This window comes from Capra hircus, chromosome 26, assembly GCF_001704415.2.
Source record: "Capra hircus breed San Clemente chromosome 26, ASM170441v1, whole genome shotgun sequence".
In the NCBI taxonomy this organism is placed as follows: Eukaryota; Metazoa; Chordata; class Mammalia; order Artiodactyla; family Bovidae; genus Capra; species Capra hircus.
The window spans coordinates 48,447,589-48,474,021 of record NC_030833.1 but is presented as its reverse complement, the minus strand read 5'-3'; the positions used below and the strand labels follow the sequence as shown (position 1 = coordinate 48,474,021).

The 26,433-nt window shown below is 41.1% G+C and overlaps 1 protein-coding gene across 1 annotated transcript in view; it reads left to right on the top strand.

The window, feature by feature from the left end:
* The window catches only part of LOC108634010 (cytochrome P450 2C42-like), a 40,602-nt gene continuing 15,955 nt past the window's right edge, over positions 1,787–26,433 (top strand). Inside the window, exons 1-4 of the mRNA XM_018041128.1 lie at positions 1,787–1,930; positions 23,933–24,049; positions 25,490–25,517; positions 26,030–26,217. Coding sequence (XP_017896617.1) covers positions 1,787–1,930; positions 23,933–24,049; positions 25,490–25,517; positions 26,030–26,217 — 477 coding nt within the window. The remainder of the gene's footprint in view (positions 1,931–23,932; positions 24,050–25,489; positions 25,518–26,029; positions 26,218–26,433) is intronic.

Below are 26,433 nucleotides of genomic sequence, written 5' to 3'. Positions count from 1 at the left end.
CATGGTGATTGCAGCCATGAAATTAAAAGACGCTTACTCCTTGGAAGAAAAGTTATGACGTAGATAGTATATTCAAAAGCAGAGACATTACTTTGCCGACTAAGGTCCGTCTAGTCAAGGCTATGGTTTTTCCAGTAGTCATGTATGGATGTGACAGTTGGACTGTGAAGAAGGCTGAGCGCCAAAGAATTGATGCTTTTGAATTGTGGTGTTGGAGAAGATTCTTGAGGGTCCCTTGGACTGCAAGGAGATTCAGCCAGTCCATTCTGAGGGAGATCAACCCTGGGATTTCTTTGGAAGGAATGATGTTAAAGCTGAAAGAAACTCTAGGACTTTGGCCACCTCATGAAAAGAGTTGACTCATTGGAAAAGACTCTGATGCTGGGAGGGATTGGGGGCAGGAGGAGAAGGGGACGACAGAGGATGAGATGGCTGGATGGCATCACTGACTCGATGAACGTGAGTCTGAGTGAACTCCGGGAGTTGGTGATGGACAGCGAGGCCTGGCATGCTGCGATTCATGGGGTTGCAAAGAGTCAGACACAACTGAGCGACTGAACTGAACTGAATTGAATTGAATGTTAGTATAGCACATCAAAATATTTTAAAATCTTTCATATTCAAGGACAAATTAGATTTTAGATACCTGTGTATATTAGTGTTAGATATAACATTACAAGATACTCTTTAAAATATAAAAGACATAGAATATGCTGATATTCTTCTAAATCATAAATTCCCAACTGGTTGTTAACTCCAGTCCAGAATTTTGAGCCTTTTTGGCATCAAACTATTTATGTCAATAATTCTCAATTCTGGTTGTGTGTTATACAATACAATACAATACAAATTCGCTTAGTCGTGTCTGACTCTCTGCGACCCCATGGACTGTAGACTACCAGGCTCCTCGGTCCATGGGATTTTCCAGGCAAGAATACTGGAGTGGGTTGCCATTTCCTTCTCTAGGGGATCTTTCCAACTCAGGGATCGAACCCAGGTCTCCCACATTGTAGGTAGATGCTTTACCATCTGAGCTACCAAGAAAGCCCCCCAAATTCCTTAACATAGCTTAAAGGGCTCTTCAAATCTGGTCCCTACTTATCTCTCCGGTGTCATCTCTCTGGCACTGCCTGATTCATCCATAGGTACTCTTTGAGTTTCTCCAAGCAATCTAAGCTCCCTAAGCATATCTCTTGTCTCTATTACAGGTCTGGTACACTCTACTCGTTCTCTTCACAAAGCTAAGTCTTGTTCACCCTTTAGACTTCAACCTAAGTTGAAGATGTCACTGGAATAAATTTTCCTCAGTTTAGTTGCTCAGTCATGTCTAACGCTTTGTGACCCCATGGACTGCAGCACGCCAGGCCTCCCTGGCCATCACCAACTCCTGGAATTTGCTCAAGCTCATATCCATCCAGTCGTTGATGCCATCCAACCATCTCATCCTCTGTGGTCCCTTTCTCCTCCTGCCCTCAATCTTTCCCAGGATCAGGGTCTTTTCAAATGAGTCAGTTCTTTGCATCAGGTGGCCAAAGTATTGGAGCTTCAGCTTCAGCAACAGTCCTTCCAATGAATATTCAGGACTGACTTCCTTTAGGAAGGACTGGTTGGATCTCTCTGAAACTGGGTGAACTGTGCCTTCTATGTGCTCCTGCAGCACTCCACACATCAAGAACACATCAAGTGTTCATTCTTATTCCTCATCACCTAGCCCTGTGGACTGCTGTCCAGTTCTTGATTTCTAAATACTCTGACCCAATGAAAGAAACCAGGACTCCTTGAAGAAATGGCTGATTCCCGCCTCTGGCGAATGTGGGCAGGTGCGCACACTCCGCAGCCAGGGCCCGCCACCAGCCCTCCGCGCAGCCGGGAGCCGCCTCCTTCAGCCCCGGACTCTCCCGGACATCCGCGCATGGATCCCCACACCCGGGTTGTGTGTTAGAACCACTTAATTTTTAAATTAGCAATACCTGGACCCCAACCCAGTACAAATAAACTAGAATCTCTAGAGTCATCATTGGACACAGAGAAAACAAGACTAAAGAACAGTGTTTCTGTTTTTGTCAGAGTGGCAAAGTCCCACAGAAGAGAGTCCAAAGTGGGTTTAATTGATTGATCTCTTTACACCTAAGACAGGTGCAAATTGAATTAGCAGGGACTGTTATGAAAGCTTTAGATTTCAGGCTCACAGTCATTTGAGTGAGAAGAGGAGGTGCCAGTGGATCTGGCTGTGGTCCTGGTGCTCTGTCTCTCCTGCCTGCTTCTCCTCTCACTCTGGAAACAGAGCTCTGGGAAAGAGAAGCTCCTGCCGGGCCCCACTCCTCTCCCGATTCTTGCAAATACCCTACAGTTAGATGTTAATGACATCAGCAAATCCTTAAGCAATGTAAGTAAGTTTTATGCTCCTCCAGTGGCTTGCAAACAGTAAGTAAATTAAGCCCAGTTATGACACTAATGGGCTGCCGTGGGGTTTCCCAGGTGGTGCTAGAGGTAAAGAACCTGCCTGTCAATGCAGGAGACTTAAAAGACTCAGGTTTGATCCCTGGGTCGGGAAGATCCCCTGGAGGAAGGCACCACAACCCACTTCAGTGTTCTTTCCTGGAGAATCCCATGGACAGAGGAGCCTGGCAGGCTACAGTCCACAGGGTTACGAAGAGTTGGACATGACTGAAGCAACTTAGCATGCATGCACGGTGGCTCAGAGAGTAAAGAATCTGCTTACAATGTGGGAGACCAGGGTTTGATCCCACCCCTGGGTCAGGAAGATCCCCTGAAGAAGGGAATGGCTACCCATTCCAGTAGTCTTGTCAGGAGAATTCCAGGGACCGAAGAGCTTGGCAGGCTGTTGTCCATGGGGTTGCAAAGAGTTGGCGCAAAGAGTCGTCAGTCCTAAAGGAAATCAGTTCTGAATATTCATGGGAAGCTGAAACTCCAATACTTTGGCCACCTGATGTGAAGAACTGACTCATTGGAAAAGACCCTGATGCTGGGAAAGTTTGAAGGCAGGAGGAGAAGAGGACAACAGAGGATGAGATGGGTTGGATGGCATCACCAACTTGATGGATATGAGTTTGAGCAAGCTCTGGGGTTTGCTGATGGATAGGGAAGCCTGGTGTGCTGCAGTCCTTGGGGTCGCGAAGAGTCGGACACGACTGAGAGACTGAACTGAACTGACTAACACATGATACTAATACGTATTTCTGGGGCACATTGTCTAAATAGGTCCTTGTGTAGGGGGAGGATGGGGGAGAGGAGCACTGAGGACCACGTTCAAGAGGAAGCGCGCTGCCTGGTAGAGGAGTTGCGAAAAACCAACGGTGGGTGATTCTGTGCTCTGTAACTCTGACCTTAACAGACTGCTGTCTTCTCTGTTGACATCCTTGGAAACATTTCAGGAAAGGCCACATCTTTCACATGGGTTGTGGTTGTCAGCCCTTCTGTGGAGGCGGGGAGTGTGAAGAGAGAACCAAGGGAGCTTTTGTGTATCTGTGCTTGTCATATGTGTACTCCCATAACTGTGCATGCAGTGTGGATATTGCTTATTTAATTGTAATGCTGAACTTCTTTTCAAGTCAGAAGTCACAAGGAATGGTTTTGAATTACTTCCTGACAGCGTTAGATAACGTTGTTTTTCTGTAGCATAAATGTGGTTGTCTATTTCAGAGCATTTCAGCAGGGAATATTTGTTAAGTAGACAGGGTTAGAATGACCTCATCATGCCCTTATGTACCATGAAACGTGTGACTTGTATGTTACGTAATTGAACTGTGTTTATATATTAAGCATCACAGACGCATCTGAGGGCCCAGGCCTGTAGTTCGGACCAAGAGTAATACAATCTATGGTTTCATCTTCTTAGACGTATCTTAGTACAGTTCTTATCTATTTTGATTTCTCTGTGTAGACAGTACCATTTAAAAATATCAGCTTTCATTATTTCTTGTTACTTAATACTTAGTATATTGATTTATATATACAGTTTAAGACTTCACTTTCACTTTTCACTTTCCTGCATTGAAGAAGGAAATGGCAACCCACTCCAGTGTTCTTGCCTGGAGAATCCCAGGGACGGGGGAGCCTTATGGGCTGCCATCTATGGGGTCGCACAGAGTTGGACACGACTGAAGTAGCAGTATTTATAAATTTTGAATAAATACTTGCTGCATCATAATTCTGCAAAATACACAAATACCAAGTTTGAAAATGTTTGGTTTAACTTGACTTTAGGATTATCAGTAACTGCTACCTGGTCTTCTCTGAATGAAATTTGGCTTTGCTTTCAGTTTGCTAAACATTGCCCCCTCTTTACTAGATTTTGGTAACAAATATATGGTAATTATTTACTTCCCACTACTAGGTGTAATGACCTGTACAATAGTTCTCACAAAGACTCTGATTTTCAGCTCATATTTCAAATTATTCTGTTTTAAAATTCTTTCTTCTATATTAAATGAAAGACTTGAATCGGATTTACTGTGAATCACATATTGACAAAGAAATGCCCAAGGCTTTCAAAATTGCCCTTTATCTATCTAGCCAAAATAAAAGTTGTTTTAAACTTAGATCTCGGTAATTTAAAAGGAACCTGGTGTAGAAGCTCCTTAATGAAGCCTGGCATAGTTCCATACCTTAACCATTTGTTCCAACATTTTACAAAAATTTGTAGTAAAAAAAACTATATAAGATCTATGATCTTAACAAATTAAGTGTGCATTATAACTATGGATGACATTACACATGTACATTGTACATGACATTATACTTGTACATTATAACTATTGTATAAGAGACAGTGACCAAAATCATACCAAAGGAAAAGAAATGCAAGAAGGCAAAGTGGTTGTTTGAGGAGGCTTTAAAAATAGCTGAGGAAAGAAAAGAAGCGAAAGGCAAGGGAGAAAGGGAAAGACAAACCTAACTAAATGCGGAGTTCCAGAGAATAGCAAGGGGAAATAAAAAGGCCTTTTTGAATGAACAATGCAAAGAAAGAGAGGGAAATAATAGATCTCCTCAAGAAAATTGGAGATGACAAGGGAACATTTCATGCAAAGATGGGTACAATAAAGGACAGAAATGGTAAGGACCTAACAGAAGCAGAAGAGATTAAGAAGAGGTAGCAAGAATACACAGAAGAACTGTACAAAAAGGTCTTAATGACCTGAATAACCACAATGGTGTGGTCACTCACCTAGAGCCAGACATCCTGGAGTGTGAAGTCAAGTGGGCCTTAGGAAGCATTGAGTTCAGTTCAGTCACTCAGTCATGTCCGACTCTTTGCGACCCCATGAATCACAGCACGCCAGGCCTCCCTGTCCATCACCAGCTCCTGGAGTTAACTCAGATTCATGTTCTTCCAGTCAGTGATGCCATCCAGCCATCTCATCCTCTGTCGTCCCCTTTTCCTCCTGCCCCCAATCCCTCCCAGCATCAGAGTCTTTTCCAACGAGTCAACTCTTCACATGAGGTGGCCAAAGTACTGGAGTTTCAGCTTTAGCATCATTCCTTCCAAAGAAATCCCAGGGCTGATCTCCTTCAGAATGGACTGGTTGGATCTCCTTGCAGTCCAAGGGACTCTCAAGAGTCTTCTCCAACACCACAGTTCAAAAGCATCAATTCTTTGGCGCTCAGCCTTCTTCAGAGTCCAACTCTCACATCCATACATGAGCACTGGAAAAACCATAGCCTTGACTAGACAGACCTTAGTCGGCAAAGTAATGTCTCTGCTTTTGAATATGCTATCTAGGTTGGTCATAACTTTTTTTCCAAGGAGTAAGCATCTTTTAATTTCATGGCTGCAGTCACCATCTGCAGTGATTTGGGAGCCCCCCAAAGTAAAGTCGGACACTGTTTCCACTGTTTCCGCATCTATTTCCCATGAAGTGATGGGACCAGATGCCATGATCTTCGTTTTCTGAATGTTGAGCTTTAGCCAGCTTTTTCACTCTCCTCTTTCACTTTTATCAAGAGGCTTTTTAGTTCTTCTTTGCTTTCTGCCATATGGTGGTGTCATCTGCATATCTGAGGTTATTGACATTTCTCCTGGCAATCTTGATTCCAGCTTGTGCTTCTCCCAGTCCAGCGTTTCTCATGATGTACTCTGCACAGAAGTTAAATAAGCAGGGTGACAATATACAGCCTTGACATACTACTTTTCCTATTTGGAACCAGTCTGTTATTCCATGTCCAGTTCTAACTGTTGCTTCCTGACCTGCATACAGATTTCTCAAAACGTAGGTCAGGTGGTCTGGTATTCCCATCTCTTTCAGAATTTTCCACAGTTTATTGTGATCCACACAGTCAAAGGCTTTGGCTTACTACAAAGTTAATGGAGGTAATGGAATTCCAGCTAAGCTATTTAAAATCCTAAAAGATGATCCTGTTAAAGTGTTGCACTCAGTATATCAGTAAATTTGGAAATCTCAGCAGTGGCCACAGGATTGGAAAAGGTCAGTTTTCATTCCAATCCCAAAGAAAGGCAATGCCAGACTTCCATACAATTTCATTCCAATCCCAAAGAAAGGCAATGTTCAGACTTCCATACAATTTTACATGCTACCGAGGTGATGCACAAAATCCTTCAAGTTAGGCTTCAGCAGTATGTGAGCAGAGAGCTTCCAGATGTACAAGTTGGGTTTTGAAGAGGCAGAGGAAGGCAATCTGAAACAGATCAGATTGCCAACATTTTTTGGATCATGGAGAAGGAAGGGAGTTCCAGAGAAACATCTACTTCTTCTTTATTGACTACACTGAAGCCTTTGACTGTGTGGATCACAACAAACTATGGAAAGTTCTTAAAGAAATGGTAATACCAGACTACCTTACTCATCTCCTGAGAGACCTGTATACAGGTCAAGAAGCAATGATTAGAAGTGGACATGGAACACGGACTGTTAAAAATTGGGAAAGGAGTACAACAAAGCTGTATCTTGTCACCCTGCTTATTAACTTCTATGCAGAGGTCGGGATTCCCTGGTGTGAATTGCCAGGCTGGATGAATCACAATCTGGAATCAAGATTGCCAGGAGAAATAACAACAACCTCATATATGCAGATGATACCACTCTACTGGCAGAAAGTGAATTTTTGTGTAGCTATTTGAATATTGAAGATGGAAGAAAATGCAACTTTTTTGCCATGTGATGCTTTATTATTTCAAGAAAGGTAAAAACGTAACTGAAGCACAAAAAGGATTTGTGTAGTGTTTGGAGAAGGTGCTATAACAGATCAAACATGTGAAAAGTGTTTTGCAAAGTTTCACGTTGGAGATTTCTTGCTGGACAATAATTCCTGATCAGGTAGATCGACTGAAGTTGATAGTGATCAATTATTGAGAACAATCCAGGTGGAAGATAGCCAACATACTCAAAATATCCAAATTAAACATTGAAAATAATTTACACCAGCTTGGTGGTTATGTTAATCATGTCACACGAGTGTATATTCCTTAGTTTTTGTCTCGTCACAACAAAGATTTGGAGTGATGGACATTAAAGCCCCCTTGGCGTGTCACAGCTCTCGGGTTTTGGATAGACCGTGTTATATCTCTCAGGTCTTGAAAGGACCATGCTTTGGCTCTTAGACAAATCAGTGTTATAGCTCTATTTTATTTAGAAGAGAGCAGGAAAATCCATCTTCAAGGCATGAGGGCACATTGATCCAAAGACACGAAGAGAAGAGCACCCCAGTGCGCAGGAGAGAGAGAGAGAGCTAGCTTTGGCTCCTCTTTTTATATGTTTCTCTCTCCCTGGGCCTGTCCTATGTAAATTGGGCCAGCCAGGAGTGTTGTTTGTTTTACCTGAGGTCCTCACTCTGGTCCTTCCTTTGTTCTATTTTTGCAGGCTTTTCCTTTCCTTGTCTTTTAGCCACAGCTATTTTGGACTCCTTTTCCCTATTGTACCTACCTAACAGTCACATAGATGATTTTATGGGAAAAAAAACTTGTCCGTATTTCCATATGCAACTCTCTACTTAAATGCAATTAAAACATTCATTTTTAAAACAAATTATGATGAGTGATGAAAAGTGGATACTGAAAAATAAAGTGAAATGGAAGAGATCATGAAGCAAGCAAAATGAATCACCACCAACCACACCAAAGGCCAGTCTTCATGCAAAGAAGGTAATGTTATGTTTATGGTGAAACTCTATTATGAGCTCCTTCTGGAAAACCAAATAATTAGTTCCCACAAGTACTGCTTCCAGTTAGCACTTGATGAAAAATGTCTGGAATTAATCAACTGAAAATGCATAAATTTCCATGTGGATAATGCAAAACCACCTGTTTCTTTGATGACCAGGCAGAAACTTTTACACCTTGGCTGGGAAGTTCTGATTCAGCTGCCATACTCACTGGACATTGCACCTTCAGATATAAATTTATTTTGGTTTTTACAAAATTCTCTTAATGGAAACATTTTCAGTTCCCCAGAAGACTGTAAAAGACACTTGGAACATTTCTTTGCTCAAAACCAAAAAGTTTTAGGAAGATGGAAGTAAGAAGTTGTGTGAAAAATTGCAGAAGTTAGGGGAACAAATGGTGAATGTGTTGTTCAATAAAATTCTTGGTGAAAATGAAAGATGTCTTTTTTTAAAACTTCAACAAAGGAAGCTTTTGGCCAGATGGATACTTCTCGTTTCTATAAGTTTGACTCATTTAGATACTTCGTATAAGGGGAATCATGAATCCTTTGTCCTACTGTGATTGGCTTTTTCCGCTTAGTACAGTTTGCTCAAGGTTCATCTATGTTGTGTCATGTGGGAAGATTTGTTTCATTTTTATGGCTGAATACTATTCCAGTATTTATATTTACATTTTTCTTTATTCATTAATCATGGGGAGATATTTAGATTGTTTTACCTCAACTTTTAAGGTTATAGAAGTACAAATATCACTTTGAAAGTTTGAGTCAGTTCTTTTGAAGAGAAACTCAGGAAGGGGATTGCTGGGTAATACGGTAACTCTAGTTTTGATTATTTGGGAAACCATCCTAGTGTTTTCCACAGGAGCTTCTGGTAGTAGTATTCTACCTCCCCACCCTCACCAACAGTTGTTATTTTCTTCTCCACTCCCTTCCTCTCCTTCCTTCTATTCCTTCATCCTTTTTTTCTCTTCTCTTTTTTTTTTGGGGGGGTAGTGCCTATTCTAACAGACAGAATATATATCTATCTGGAGTATATATCTTGGAGTATATATAAATCTTGACAATTTTCCCACTACTTTGTAATGCAAGTGTCTGATTTGATCCTTGATGGCTGAGGCATCCATTTCAAAGGGGCATCCAAAGCTGACTGTCTCAGATAAACAGCCAGAGGACTAACTAGATAAAGAGCTGGTTGCCTCCCCCAACTGAGTCTCCTTTGTTTTAGAGGAGAAATCTTGCTTGATTTCAGTGACGGACTCTCTGAGCTATGTTTTTTCCTTTTCTCTTCCTGTGCTTTAAATTCCCACTCATATATATTAAGTTCACCAATGAAGAGTATTGAATCGCATTTTCAGTTGTACACCTTGAACTAATATATTGTAACTCAGCTATGAAAGTGAAAGTGAAGTCACTCAGTCGTGTCACTAAATGGTATTTTTAAATGACTTCTTTAATTTTCACCATTTTCTCTTCAAATTAACAGGCATCTTGGGTGAAAAGGGTACAAGAAAAGGCAGTGGAAGTGAATTGAATAATTAAAAACAACCCATTATTTAATTACCTGTGCTGAAATCTACTCATTTTAAGTTAAAAGTGAAGGGTTGATTTTATGCTTGTTGAATGTTTGTTAAGGGAATTCGTAGATACGATATTGTTTTGTTGTAGCCATGTGTTCCAGGAAACAAACTACTCAGAAGGACAATGCAGATAGTGGAGTGCAGTTTATTACACCGGCGGGCCCAAGGCAGAGTCTCCTCTTAGCCAAGGACCCTGACCAGCATTTGTGAAAATCTTTTATACCCCATGTGAACGTGTCTGAACCCACCACTCCAAATTCCTTGAGACTTACATAAACCAAGGAAAATACAATCTCAATAACCCCGTCATTCACGTGCTATGTGCTCATGTGCTCAAACAGTCAAACAATTAGCCAATAATCAATAAACCCGAGGTTACACTCTGATTGATACAGAAAAATTTATGGCCTGTCTGGAGGAAGGGGTGATTAGTGTCTGTTTTCTCTTAGGCGATGAGTAACCTAGATACGATCTTCAAGGTTCCCTTGTCTGGAGGGGGTCTTATCCTTTCGTTGTTGTTTTCATAGGCACTAAACACAGAGTTCAGAGTCCATTGGAAAGGTGGCCGGGCATGATCAGCATGAACAGGCCTAAGATGGAGTCCAGGCCCTATGAATTCCTTCTTCAGTTTAAAGTTTCTAAAACAACTTTCACATGTTATCATAAACACCAAATGTTTTATCTGTATGTTTCAATAGTGTCTTAAAATTGTTTCTGATTTTTTAGCCTCACCCTGCGATCCCACTTCAGAGAAGGCAATGGCACCCCACTGCAGTACTCTTGCTGCAGTCCATGGGGTCACTAAGAGTCGGACACGACTGAGCGACTTCACTTTCACTTTTCACTTTCATGCATTGTAGAAGGAAATGGCAACCCACTCCAGTGTTCTTGCTTGGAGAATCCCAGGGATGGGGGAGCCTGGTGGGCTGCTGTCTATTGGATCACACAGAGTCGGACACGACTGAAGTGACTTAGTAGCAGCAGCAATCCCACTTTCATCCTGTGCTGTGCTCCCTGAAGTGTGATCTGCTCCATTATTTTCCAGAACCGTTTTGATTATAAAGATCAGACTTTTCTAAATCTAATGGAAAAATTGAATGAAAACTTCAGGATTCTGAGCTCTCCATAGGTTCAGGTGAGGCCAAAGTCCTTTCTTCTTGAGGAATTGTTGCAGGAAGAGGGACCCCTTCCACGGCCCGAAACTGGGCTCTTGTCTAACATTTGAAAATGAATTGTCTGAGGAGACACGTGCTGACAAAGCAAGAGATTTTATTGGGAAAGGGCACCCGGGTGGAGAGCAGTAGGGTAAGGGAACCCAGAACTGCTCTGTCAAATGGCTTGCAGTCTCGGGTTTTATGGTGATGGGATTAGTTTCCTGGTTGTCCTTAACCAATCGTTCTGACTCAGAGTCCTTCCTGGTGGTGCATGCCTTGTTCAGACAAGATGGAGGCCAGAGAGAAGGATTCTGGGAGGTGGTTGGACAGGTGGTGTCTCCTTTTGACCTTTCCCAAACTCTTCTGGTTGGTGGAGGCTTATTAGATCCCTGTTCCTTACCAGGAACCTCCTGTCATAAAACAGCTCACATAAATGGTTACTATGGTGCTTGGCCAAGGTGGGCTGTTTCAATCAGTGTGCTTCCCCTAACAAAATCATTTCTGCTATTTTCTCCATGAGGTCCAGATTTCTATACACCAGGTGAAAGTGTGAATAGCACAGTCCTGCCTAGAGCTTAGCATCATAGAGTGTTCATCTGGGGCTGATGGTTGAGCCCTTTGATGATAGACAAGAAAATGCATGCCCAGAAAACAGAACTGCAATTCAGTCCTATTGACACTGTTCAGTGGTTTTCACACCAATTTCCAGAAACCAGTTTGGTAACTTCTCCAAAGGGATGCCTGCAGCAATTGAAGGACTTCTAGGTCCTTCTGGAAAGGCTCCCATTACTCACAAGTCTTGTCATTCAAACTCCACTGTTGACTAAAAAATATAGTCACATCCTGAAAGTAGAGTTATTTTGTTTGGTGGGAATGGTTAGGACTCTGAGTGAGGGTGACCACATCTGAGAAAACTGCTCCAAGGAGGCAGGAGGAGAGTCAGGCTATATACAGGTTTGCAACAAAGGGAGCAAGCAGACTGAACATCAAAGATCAGATATCAAGTTAAGGAATCTAGCGTTCTGTGTATGAGGAGGTGCAAGCCTCTTGGCTCACTGAATTCATTCCTTCCATATGCACCTCAGCTCTCTGGGGCCAAATCCAGTTTCCTTGCTTACCTAGAGGAATGCAGCCTCTTAAGTTTCTTCTGGCCTTCCCCCAGCTCCTCAGCAGTCATCTTGAGGCATGGCAGCATCTGTCAGATCTCAGTTTTGGGAGCCCTCATTTACATTTGGAGGCCAGAAATTACTAATGGCTATGCCATTTCTTGTTATTGATATGGAAGGAGATACTTTGATTTCATACCACTTAGATGCTATTTAGGGCTTTCCCAGTGGCTCATGGGTAAAGAATCCATCTGCAATGCAGGAGATGTGAGAGATGCAGGTTCCATCCCTGGGTCAGGAAGGCGGGAATGGCAACCCACTCCAGTATTCTTGCCTGGAGAATCCCATGGACAGAGGAGCCTGGCAGGCTACAGTTCATAGGGTCACAAAGTGTCAGACACGACTGAAGTAACTTAGCGTGTGTGTGTGGACACACACACACACACACACACACACACACAGTTGCTATTTAAGCACATTAGTTGACAGAAATATCTGCATTTAGTAAGGAAGAGAATATCTACTTCAAAGGGGAGATTGCTGCCAGAGGACAACTGGGATAGGAGGGAGATCTTGATGCTTCATTTGGCATCTTAACCTACAAGGTAATTGCATTGGGAATGACAAAATGATTGTTTTTGTGTATGTAAGAAACATAAACAAACATTACAGGTGTACCCTGTGCTAAGCTATGTTCTACCCTCTGCCTAAGAGACATCACAGAAGTTACTTAATTCTTCTGGTGCCAGTTACTTTATCCATAAAATATTGGTTGTGTTTCCTGGTTCTTTAGGAACCTTTCAGCCCTAAAATATTGATTTTATGTTTGAGTGTATGAGACAGAAGTAGAAACATCAAGGACCAGCTCTGTGTTCTTTTCAGGTTGTCTAAATTCTTTTGTCATCTACAAATGTAAATCATAGTATTTCATGTCATCCTATATTTCATGATGGTAAGGAAGAATTGAGGTAAAATATGAGAGAATTGAGATAAAAATGCATTTATGCTATAAACATGATATATGAGTATAGGAAAAATTATCATATTTGATCCATGGTTGCCGGGAGCCAGCGTGAGGAATCCCGCCCATGGCAAAGGTCATGAGGAAGGAAGCCCGACAAAACGCAAAGGCGTGATCTGGCTTCAGGGCTTCCCCCTGGGTTTTCCTGAATATCTACCCTCAAAAACCAGAGTCGGCCTGATTTTATTGTACTGTGCTTTCCACTCTTCTGGCATTCTCTGGGAAAAAGTTAACTCAGGGCTTCAGTCTCCTGCATATGAAAGGAATGTTTCAGCTCAAACCCTTCTGATGGCTCTCTAACTTGCCTGACAGGTTCCCCCAGACTTTTTACAACTTGTGAATTATTTATAGCCCCCCAACTGCGAAAGGCACGAAGCTTAAAGCATCTTAAAGATACAGAGCCTTTTCTAAAAAGCTAAGAATTATATTGGTGATGGGTTTCACTGTTGAGTCAATGACTGCTGCCAGGCCTCCATATTCTTTATCTTTTAGACAGCTGAAGGATATTAATCAATGTAATTGGGATATAGAAACAGGAATATAGTAGTTTTGATGTTAGTAACACTAGACTTTTGAGTTAATTAACTTTCTCTTTGTTATAAATCACTTCTTTCATTGTTATAAATTGCTGTGTCCTTGCTATGTAAGAATGTAACTTTATTTAGTGCTTTTTGAGAGTGGCACCAGACTTTGAGAAGAACAACACTTTTAAGACAAATAAGTCTTCTGGTTGACAAACCCTTATCAGAAAAGGGCCGTAAAATGTTAATTGGCCTTCTGGCCAGAAGATGATGTAAATCACCTAAGATTTGTGTATACAACTAAGTATGCAGAGAGAAAGCCTGGTCTCGATAAGAGTCAGGGCTGCTGACGCTGCATAATTTTGTTTTATCCACTGATCTCTATGTAAAATCAAAAGGTATATAAGGCCTTTCTGGACAATAGAGGGGAGGCCAGTCACTGGAAAGACAGGTTTCCCCCGTGTCTTCTTTTCTTACTCTGTTTTCTGGATGAATTCCTATCTGGGGCGTGGAGGCTCGCCATGTATACTTACTTGCCCAGGCTTCTAAGATCCACAAGAGAGGAAGCCCAAGGCGGGGCATCCCCCGCTATTCAAGAGGATGCCGGTGGCCTAACGTAGATGGTGCAAGTTCCTTGTCTTGGAACTTTATTGGTTTTCCACGTAAACCAAGTTATTCAACCTCTTTTCTCCACTAAATTTTCCTACTACACTATTTCTTCCTAATCTCTCTTTATATTTCTAATTAAATAAATAAGTTTTCCTCGCCTACGCCATCTCCCCTTTGAATTCCTTGGATCCACTGGGGCAGGACCCCGGCACATGGTCATAATATTCTCCCTCAAATGCATCTGTCAACATATGTGTGTGTGTTAGTCACTCAGTCATGCCCGACTCTATGTGACCCCATGGACTGTAGCCCACCAGGCTTCTCTGTCCATGGGATTCTTCAGGCAAGAATACTGGAGTGGATTGCCATTTCCTCCTCCAGGGGACCTTCCCAACCCAGAGATCGAACCCAGGTTTCCTGCATTGCAAGCAGACTCCTTACCATCTGAGCCACAAGGGAAGCCTATACTCATATAACATGATATATGAATATAGGAAAAAATTATCATATTTGATCCAGGGTCATGATTTTCTCCCACAAATACATCTGTCAACATAGAAAATTATGTATTTGTGAAGTGAAAATTTCTCTCAACACAGAGACCATATTATATTAATATTTATACCACAGTTGTTAAATAGGGCTTGGCATGTTAAATAACACCGAAATTAGATTGATTATATTTTTTGCAGCCAAAGATGGAAAAGCTCTATACAGTGAGCAAAAACAAGACCAGGAGCTGACTGTGGCTCAGATCATGAACGCCTTACTGCCAAATTCAGATTTAAATTGAAGAAAGTGGGGGAAACCACTAAACCATTCAGGTATGACCTAAATCAAATCCCTTATGATTATACAGTGGAAGTGAGAAATAGATTTAAGAGACTAGATCTGATAGACAGAGAGCCTGATGAACTATGGATGGAGGTTTGTGACATTGTACAGGAGACAGGGATCAAGACCATCCCCATGGAAAAGAAATGCAAAAAAGCAAAATGGCTGTCTGGGGAGGCCTTACAAATAGCTGTGAAAAGAAGAGAAGTGAAAAGCAAAGGAGAAAAGGAAAGATATAAGCATCTGAATGTAGAGTTCCAAAGAATAGCAAGGAGAGATAAGAAAACCTTCCTCAGCGATCAATGCAAAGAAATAGAGGAAAACAACAGAATGGGAAAGACTAGAGATCTCATCAAGAAAATTAGAGATACCAAGGGAACATTTCATGCAAAGATGGGCTCGATAAAGGACAGAAATGATCTGGATCTAACCGAAGCAGAAGATATTAAGAAGAGGTGTCAAGAATACACAGAAGAACTGTACAAAAAGGATCTTCACTATCCAGATAATCACGATGGTGTGATCACTCATCCTGGAATGTGAAGTCAAGTGGGCCTTACAAAGCATCACTATGAACAAAGCTAGTGGAGGTGATGGAATTCCAGTTGAGCTGTTTCAAATCCTGAAAGATGATGCTGTGAAAGTGCTGCACTCAATATGCCAGCAAATTTGGAAAACTCAGCAGTGGCCACAGGACTGGAAAAGATCAGTTTTCATTCCAATCCCAAAGAAAGGCAATGCCAAAGAATGCTCAAACTACCGCACAATTGCACTCATCTCACACGCTAGTAAAGTAATGCTCAAAATTCTCCAAGCCAGACTTCAGCAATACATGAACCGTGAACTTCCAGATGTACAAGCTGGTTTTAGAAAAGGCAGAGGAACCAGAGATCAAATTGCCAACATCCGCTGGATCATGAAAAAGCAAGAGAGTTCCAGAAAAACATCTATTTCTGCTTTATTGACTATGCCAAAGCCTTTGACTGTGTGGATCACAATCAACTGTGGAAAATTCTGAAAGAGATGGGAATACCAGACCACCTGACCTGCTTCTTGAGAAACCTATATGCAGGTCAGGAAGCAACAGTTAGACCTGGACATGGAACAACAGACTGGTTCCAAATAGGAAAAGGAATACTGTATATTGTCAAGGCTGTATATTGTCACCCTGCTTATTTAACTTCTATGCAGAGTACATCATAAGAAATGCTGGACTGGAAGAAGCACAAGCTGGAATCAAGATTGCTGGGAGAAATATCAATAACCTCAGATATGCAGATGATACCACTCTTATGGCAGAAAATGAAGAAGATCTAAAAATCCTCTTGATGAAAGTGAAAGAGGAGAGTGAAAACATTCAGAAAACAAAGATCATGGCATCCAGTCCCATCACTTCATGGGAAATAGATGGAGAAACACTGGAAATAGTGTCAGACTTTATTTTTTTGGGCTGCCAAATCACTGCAGATGGTGACTGCAGCCATGAAATTAACAGACACTTACTCCTTGGAAGGAAAATTATGATCAACCTAGATAGTATATTGAAAAGCAGAGACATTACTTTGCCAACAAAGATCCGTCTAGTCAAGGCTATGGTTTTTCCAGTGGTCATGCATGGATGAGAGAGTTGGACTGTGAAGAAAGGTGAGAGCCGAAGAATTGATGCTTTGGAACTGTGGTGTTGGAGAAGACTCTTGAGAGTCCCTTGGACTGCAAGGAGATCCAAATCAGTCCATCCTAAAGGAGATCAGTCCTGGGTGTTCATTGGAAGGACTGATGCTAAAGCTGAAACTCCAGTACTTTGGCCACCTCATGTGAAGAGTTGACTCATTGGAAAAGACCCTGATTCTGGGAGGGATTGGGGGCAGGAGTAGAAGGGTACGACAGAGGATTAGATGGCTGGATGGCATCACCAGCTCGATGGACATGAGTTTGAGTAAACTCTGGGAGTTGGTGATGGACAGGGAAGCCTGGCGTGCTGTGATTCATGGGGTTGCAAAAAGTCTGACATGACTGAGTGACTGAACTGAAGTGAACTGAGTATACCCAAGAAGAGTCAGAATGACTCCTCAGGTGGAAAATAAATAATTACAAACAGGTGTAAAATATAAATATCATAGTGTAATATGAAGATGGGTATGATCTCTGCACACACTGTTTGAGGGAATGGAAGAGAATGGCTTAATCTAGCTGGACTTCTGCATGTCAGGTGGTTGAAAATAAATTTAATATATTTGCATGAAAGAGAAAGAAAGGAATTTCAGATGGGTGAATAGTGTATGTAGAGGTGCAAAGATGTATGATGGGAAAGAGTAGGTGAATGAAAGAGAGAAGCCTTAATTGAGTGTAAAGTAAAATGAATTGTCATAGATATGGAGTTTGAGGCTGGTATCCGAGACTGAACCCCGTACCATTAGTTGAAAAGACTGTTTTCCCCACACGAACCATTATGGCATTAAGTAAAAAATCAGTTGACTTAATCAGTGGAAGGGTTTATTTGTGTAATCTCAAATCTTTTCCAATAGTCTATATGAAAACCTTCTACCATAACACATTATCTGTTCTTCTTAATTACTAGCATTGTATTATAGTTAGTTTTGAAATTGAGAAGTGTGAGTCCTCTAACTTTGTTGTTAATTTTAAAGGGTATTTTGGCTATTCTCAGTGCCCTGAATTTTCATACTAATTATAGGATAAGCTTATCAACTTTTGCCAGGAAGACAGTAGTGATTTTGGTAGGGATTGTAGGAAATCTGTAGATCAGTTTGTGGAATAATGTCATTAAAAAAATTAGATGAAATTCACATAGCATACAATTATCCATTTAAAGTGTACAATTTTGTGGTGTTTATTGTACTCACAATATTGTGTGATTACTTGCTCTCTCTAATTTCAAAACTTTTCCATTACTCTGCAGAAACATACCCGCCCAGTAAATGATCACTAACACATCTTGTGTTAACTTGTTATCTGCTTTATATCTCTATGAATTTGCCTATTATGTAAATATCATATGAAAAGTCTCACAGCATTGTCCCTTTTGTTTCTAGCTCTTTCACCTAGTATGGTATTTAGGAGGTTCATCTAAGTTGCATGGATCAGTACTTTGTTATTTTCTTTTATGGATAAATAATATTCCATTTTTGCACATATTATAATTTTTTTAAATGCATTCATCTATTGGTGGACATCTGTGTTGTTTCTGTCTTTGAGTCTTATGAATAGAGTTACTGTAAACATTTGTGTACAAGTTTTTGATGGACATTTTTTCATTTTTGTGGGGGTGTATTTATAGGAGTAGAATTGATGAGATATGTGGCAATTTTATGTATAAATTTGAGGAACTGCCAACCGTTTTCACAGCGACTACAGCAGTCATGTTCCCACGAGCAATGTACAGGGGTCCTGTTTACCTACATAGTGGCCAATATGTATTTTATAATTTTTTGTAATTATTAAAGCTAGCCTAATTAATGTGAATACTGGCCAGAATACTGGAGCGGGTAGCTGTTCCCTTTTCTGGGGATCATTCCAACCTAAGGATTGCACCTAGGTCTCCCTCACTGCAGGCAGATTGTTTACCAGCTGAGCTATCAGAGAAGCCTTGTTGGTCAGATAGTTCTTCTATTTCAATTAAATAGTTTTTTACCTGTCAATTATACCTCAGTAAAACTTGGAATTTTTTTATGTATTTAATGTGTGTGTGCATGCATGCTCAATCGCTTTAGTTGTGTACAGCTCTTTGGGACCTTATGGACTGTAGCCCACCAGGCTTCTCTCTCTATGGGACTCTCCAGGCAAGAATACTGGAGTGGGTTGCAGTGCCCTCCTCCAGGGGATCTTCCAGACCCAGGGATTGAACCTGTGTCTCTTGCATTGCAGGCAGATTCTTTACCACTGAGCCACTGGAGAAGCCCATTTAATGTGTACAGTATACTGTTTTGATACACGTATGCTGGAGCTATGCTTAGGAGTTGAATGGGATTTTGAACTTGCTTCTCTGCCAGACTGGGTCATAAGATGTACTTTTTACTTCCTGGGTACTTGTGGCTAGGATTACTGGTAGGAAAAAATATTGTATTTTTGCTTGTTTTTCCTATGCTGTTAGTATCATATTGAACAAATCATTGCCCAGACCAATATAAAGAAGCTTTCCCTTTTTGCTTTCTTCTAGGTGTTTCATGGCTTTAGGTCTTATGTTTATGGCTTCAGTCCATTTTGAAGTGATGTTTTGTATGTTGTAAGATAATGATTCAAATTCTTTTTTTTTGCAGGTGGTGATCTAGTTTTCCCAGCACTCTATTTTTGAGAAATTGTGCTTTCCACATTATGTATCTTGAGATCAGTTGATCATAAATCTGTCGATTTATTTTTGGGTTCTTTATTCTTTTACATTGGTCTGTGTAGCTGTTTTTATGCTGTTTTGATTATTATAGCTTTGTAATATAGTTTGAAATCAGAAAGTGCAATTCCTCCACCCTTGTTCTTTTTTAGTATTACAGTGGCTATGTAGGGTCCTTTGTTCTTCCATATGAATTAAAAAAAAAGTTAATTATTGACTTTTGACTGCACTGGGTTTCCATTCCTCTGCAGGCTCTCTCTAGCTGTGGCAAGTAGGAGCTATTCTCTAGTTGTGGTGCATGGACTTCTCACTGTGGTGGCTTCTTTTGTTGCAGAGGATAGGCTCTAGGGTGCCTGGGCTCAGTAGTTGTGGTGCATGGGCTTAGTTGCCTCATGGCACGTGAGATCTTCCTGGAGCAGAGACTGAACTCATGCCCACTGCGCTGGTAGGCAGATTCTTAACTACTGGACCACCAGAGAAAACCTTGCATATGAACTTTAATTTTTTATCTATTTCTGTGAAAAGTTCTATTTTGATACATATTTCATTGAACCTGTAGGTTGCTTTTGGTAGTATAGACATTTTAACAATATTAATTCTTATTCATATACATGGAATATCTCTCATTAATCGATCCTCTTCATTTTCTTTTTTATAGTTTTCAGTGTACAGATCTTTCGCCTCCTTGATTAAATTTGTTTTAAGTCTTAAGAGATCCAACCAGTCCATCCTAAAGGAAATCAATCCTGGTGTTCATTGGAAGGACTGATGTTGAAGCCAAAACTCCAATACTTTGGCCACCTGATGCAAAGAGCTGACTCATTTGAAAAGACCCTGATGTTGGGAAAGATTGAAGGCAGGAGGAGAAGGGGACGACAGAGGATGAGATGGTTAGATGGCATCACAGACTCAATGGACATGAGTTAGGGTAAACTCCGGCAGTTGGTGATGGACAGGCAGGCCTGGCATGCTGCAGTTCATGGGGTCGCCAAGAGCCAGACACAACTGAGTAAGTGAACTGAACTGATCTGAACTGAAGCAGTTTATTCATTTTGTTTCTATTTCTTGAAGTTCTGTCAGTTTTGCCTCACATATTTAAATGCTCTGATGCACTTGCGAATAACACCACTCCACTTTACAGTTAATGTCTCTTATAATAACAAATAATTATACTTCTTCCTTTCCATCCTCTGTATCATTGTTGCGGTTCATTCCACTTACATATAAGCATAAGGTAAGGGTAAGTGAAGTCACTCAGTCATGTCCGACTCTTTGCGACCCCGTGGACAGTAGCCTGCACCAGGCTCCTCTGTCCATGGGATTTTCTTGGCGAGAGTACTGGAGCGGGTTGCCATTTCCATCTCCAGGGAATCTTCCCGACCCAGGGATCGCACCCACATCTCCCGCATTGTTGACAGACGCTTTACCATCTGAGCCACCAGGGAAGTCCATATATAAGCATATGTATATTTATACATATGTCCATAACCATTACATAATCAAATATAGTTACTATTTTCTGCAAATTTTTATCTGTCAGAGCAATAAAGTAAATAAGCAAAACTTTTTATTTCACTGTCACTCATTCTTTCTGTATAACCCTTTCTTTATGTAGATGCATTTCTCACCTATATGATTTTCCTTCTCTCTAAAGATTTTTAAAACATTCTTTGCGAGCCAGTTTAACTGGCAACAAATTCCCTCAATTTTGTTTGCTTGTTTGCTCAGAAAGTCTTCATTTCTCCTTCACTTTTTAAGGAAATTTTGAAGGATACGGAATTTAGATTGTTGGTTCGACCATCGGTATGTATTCTTTGGAGAAATGTCTGGTGAGGTCTTCTGCCTGTTTTTCAACTGGGTTGTTTATATTTGTGTTGCTGAGTTGTATAAGCTGTATATTTTGAAAATTAAACACTGGTTGATCGCATCATTTGCAAATACTTTTCTCCCATTCTGTAGGTTGTCTTTTCGTTTTGTTTATGGTTTCCTTTGCTGTGCAAAAGCTTACTAGTTTGATTAGGTCCTGTTTGTTTATTTTTGTTTTTCTTTGTATTGCCTGGGAGACTGACCTAAGAAAACACTGGTTCGATTTATGTACCAGACACATTTATCTAAGCATACTCCTGGATGCTGTAAGTGTTTAATTTCCAGGGTGCAAAAATAATTGCTCCGACCCTTTGTGCGTGGCCAGTAGTTGTTTCAGTGGATGGACTGATTCCTAGAACATCCTCTCTGCCTTTTGTGTGACATTACTCTAGAAATGCCATCCTCACAATACCGAGTGTCCAGATCTATGACAAGGTAAGCTATTTGTTTATTTAGGTTATCTTTAATTGTTTTGTGTAATAATGATAGGCTGTGTACACATAACCACTGTATCTGCAAATCAAATTCAAGCAATGGAAACACTAATATTGTTTTATGAGAGCACTGCTTTTTTAACTGACTTGAGTAATTTTGAACTGAGAAGCCAAAAGCTTGTGTGATGCCACTGTTACTGAGGGAAATTAACAAGAGCACACATTCAGTGAGTTTAGTCTGTCTTAGTTGTGTTTATTACATAATAGTAGACATGGCACTGGGGCCCTGGAGATTATAAATGCATCATAAAATTAATGCTAGTCCAGGGACATGTTTACAAAATATGCTTTTTTTTTGCATGTTAACGATCCCTTCTGCTGCTGCTGTTGCTGCTGCTAAGTCGCTTCAGTCGTGTCCGACTCTGTGCAACCCCATAGACAGCAGCCCACCAGGCTCCACCGTCCCTGGGATTCTCCTGGCAAGAACACTGGAGTGGGTTGCCATTTCCTTCTCCAATGCATGAAAGTGAAAAGGGAAAGTGAAGTCGCTCAGTCGTGTCCAACTCTTGGTGACCCCATGGACTGCAGCCCACCAGGCTCCTCCGTCCATGGGATTTTCCAGGCAAGAGTACTGGAGTGGGGTGCCATTGCCTTCTCCAATGATCCCTTCTGCTCAGTATTTAAAACTGCCTGCTTGCTATGTATTCTGTGTCACATCATCGCATCAATCCTAAAACAGCGTTACTTGTCCTTTTCGACTGCTGTCTGTCTCCTTATTTATGAGAGATGTTCACTAAGTTTGTCAGCTTTGGCATTGCATTACTCCTTCCCATCCCTTTTTCCCCTTGGGCAGAGAAAGCCTCTACTTTCTGTTTTTATGATTGTAGTGTAACTTCAAGCTGTATATTCTTTTTATTCCTACATTTGTTTCTTTGTTCAAGCTGCTAATTGTATTGCATGTGGAATACAACCATGATGGTCCTGTATTGTCTTTGTGAATCCATCCTCTTTATTATAATTTACATATAGTTCATTTTAGGTTGTGCTGCAGTATTAACTTTTATACAATTTCAGCTTCATCGTGAATATACAGACAGTATTGAGTTCATGTACATTTTTAACAAAGAAGAGAGTAATGAGATCTTGATTCAGGCTTATAACATCTTTCATGTTATGGCCCTAATTTATCTATTTCTACTAATTAAGATTTTGTTCATCTATAAGTAAGAGAAAACCTATTAATAAATGCTTTAACAAGTAGTAGCCATATCTATCTCACGTACGAAGAATCTTCTGTCAGTGTAGGAATAGTACAGTAGTCCTGAAATATCAAGGATTCATATCCCTTCCAGTTGTATTTACTTGTGCTGAGTATATGGAGCTCATGTGCTAGTAAGCTAAGTCACCTCAGTTGGTTTTGACTCTTTGTGACTCTTTGGACTGTAGCCTGCCAGGCTCACTCATTATTAAAACTTCCTGTCCCCAAATGATGTTGGTGTATTCTAATAACTCCTTCAAATATTTGTTTTGGGTAGGAAGGAGGGCATAGAGGAAACAGTTCCAATAGCCTTCTGCTTGTATCTCACTGGCAAAAACTATGTTGCTTGTTGTTGTTGTTTAGTTGCTAAGTTGTGTCTGACTCTTTTGTGACCCCATGGGCTATAGTCCGCCAGGCTCCTCTGTCCATGAAATTTCCCAGGCCAGAATCCTAGAGCGGGTTGCCATTTCCTACTCCAGAGGATCTTCCCAACCCAGGAGTTAAACCTGAACCACCAGGGAAGCCCACTGCTTGGCTCACCTAAATGCAAAAGAGGCTGATGAATGGAAGGAACTTTAAGGCAAGCGAGGAGTAAGTTATGAGAAACTGATGTTTGAGTCAACTGATCTATAATCTCTTGCTATATTCTACAGTAGTTTTTTTCTAAAATTGTACCTTGCAGTGCGTGTGTGTGTGTGTGTGTGTGTGTGTGGCTTCCCCGGTGGCACTAGTGGTAAAGAACCCATCTGCCAATATAGGAGATGTAAGAAACGTAGGTTCGATCCCTGGGTTGGGAAGATCCCCTGAAGCAGGGCACAGCAATCCACTCCAGTATTCTTGCCTGGAAAATCCCATGGACAGAGGAGCCTGGCGGGCTACAGTCCCTAGGGTTACAAAGAGTCAGACATGACTGAAGTGACTTAGCGCGCGCGTACACACACACACACACACACACACACACACACACACACACAATAGGCTTAACTTTAAAATAATGTGAGTTATTTTGGATTACCTGTAATTCTGAAAAGTTAATAATTGTCAAATAATTGTATCAAATCATTCCTAGGAAAAGCACAATGAACAATTGGACTTTGCATTTGGAAGCTTGACAGCTACTATATATGATTTGTTTGGAGCTGTTACAGAGACAACAAGCACAGGTCATAGGTATGATAACATGGTGGTCAGGATGATTTCAGAAGAGATACTGGAAAGAAACTGGGAGTGCTTTCCTTCTTGTTACTCTTAGAGAATTACTTAAATCTCTGTTTGAGCAGCTTAATGTTTTCAGATTTAATGAAGGGATCCTTCATTAAATAATAAGAGAACATCTTTGCATAACCTGAGAGGTTGAAGACACAGTGGACAGCAACAAAATCAATACAGCAGCACCTGGATTTCATGAGAGGTCATTTCATTTCATAGCCTGGGACTGCATATTGGTTTTATTATGGAAGGACCACTTACACGTCTGCTCATTCTGAAAATGCCGTGTTCTAAAGCCAGTGTAGGGAAAATGGAACTTCTCCTTGTTGAAGTCTGAGTGGAAATTCTAAAACTTAATGAGGTTGCTTGAGATAACATCCACATTCTGGGAGCGATGAGTGAGTGAAAGTTACTTAGTTGTAACCCTATGTACTGTAGTCCTCTAAGCCCTTCTGTCCATGGACTTCTCCAGGCAAGAACTCTGGAGTGGGTTGCCATTCCATTCTCTAAGGGATCTTCCTGACCCAGGAATTGAACCTGGGTCTCCTGCATGACAGGTGAATTCTTTACCGTCTGAGACACCAGGGAGGCCCACATTCTGGGAAGTGCTCTAAGCATTTAGAGTCACAAGAAACTGTACCTTTTAGGCATAAGATGCCTATAAAGGTATATATATTTTTTATATCCAGAAGTCTGTTTCTATAAAAATGATGCTTGACAAAATAAGAATTTTGAGGGTCAACAATTTTATATTTTACAAAGTACCTTTTTTTTTGAAATTTACCTTGTAAGAGTTTATGATTGTGAATGGTGGGTTAGAAAAGACATTATCTTGTCCTGTTTCACCATCCCATTAAAAACTTATTACAAACAAGACTAAGAGTTTTTTTTGGCCAGTAAACAACTTAGTCTTTTATTTGCCCAAGGCCAGCTGTTGCAGGCACTGAGGCCCCAAGACTTCCAGAAGCCTTGGGGATGAGGGTGGGGGGAGTCAACCTGCCTCCCAGGTGCTGCCTTCCCCATCCTGCTTCCTGCAGGAGATGGGAGAGTAGATAAAGTGTGCCCTTGCACCATCAAGTATCTCAATTTTGTGTGTGTGTTAGTTGCTCAGTTGTATCCGACTCTTGCGACCCCATGGACTGTAGACCACCAGGCTCCTCTGTCCAAGGGATTCTCCAGGCAAGAGTACTGGAGAGGGTTGCCATTTCCTTCTCCAGGGAAGACTAAGAGTTTTAAAGTTGAACGAGAGGAGGTCAGGAAATAGCTAGCAAATCTTCAGCACATTTCTGAAGCACAGAGAACATACTGAGGAGTAATAATGAACTCAGTAGGGAAGATGAAGCTGCATCCTGAATGTAGAAAGGAAAAGGTAGCTAATCAAAGTTAATATATATCCCTATAGCCCCATAAAGTTCAGTATTTAGAAGTACCAAATGTCAAAGAGGGTAGAAGGAAAAAGAGACTGAAAAAAGTAGCTGTCTCTGCCTTGTCCCCTTGACAAATCCTTTTAGCATGTAGCATTTTCTCCAGTGGGATGAGAGAGGCTTATTCTTCCGAGAAACTGAAACCAACAGGCTCTACACTCAGGGATGCTGGGCAGAAAAAGAGGAAAAGAGTGAGGTGCACAGCTGAGAGGCAAGGTTAGGGAAGAATCAACTTCTTGAATTCAGAGACTTTTAGTTCCTTTCTCTATCGTAGTTCCCCCAATACAGGGAGTTTCTGTTTATCTTATTATGTATACTAATAAAGAGGTATATATAGATGTATCTTAAGCCTAGTTCACAGGAGAGTTAAATATATCTATATCAGTTATCTCTTTATGTTTAGGTGAGTTTCTGAACTATAACTGATGTTTATAATGTTGTTGGAGCACCTTCATAATGCCTCGTGTGTCCTTCAATTTGTATACAAATGTGGTGTGTACTTTTCTCTATCATTCTTACTTATCTGTTACCAGCTAAGGTCCGGGAAGAGATTGACCACGTGCTTGGCAGACACCAGAGCCCCTGCATGGAGGACAGGAGCCTCATGCCCTACATGGATGTTGTGGTCCATGGGATCCAGAGATACGTTGATCTGGTCCCCAGCAGTCTGCCCCATGTCATGACCCGTGACATTAAATTCAGAAATTACCTCATCCCCAAGGTAAGATTGCTTGAGTGCTAGGTTGCTTCAGTTGTGTCTGACTCTGTGTGACTCCATGGACTGTAGCTTGCCAGGCTCTTCTCTCCATGTGATTCTCCAGGCAAGAATGCTGGAATGGGTTGCCATTCCCTTCTCCAGGGAATCTTCCTGACCCAGGGATTGAACCCGTGTCTCCTATGTCTCCTGCATTTGCAGCCGAGTTCTTTACATTAGCGC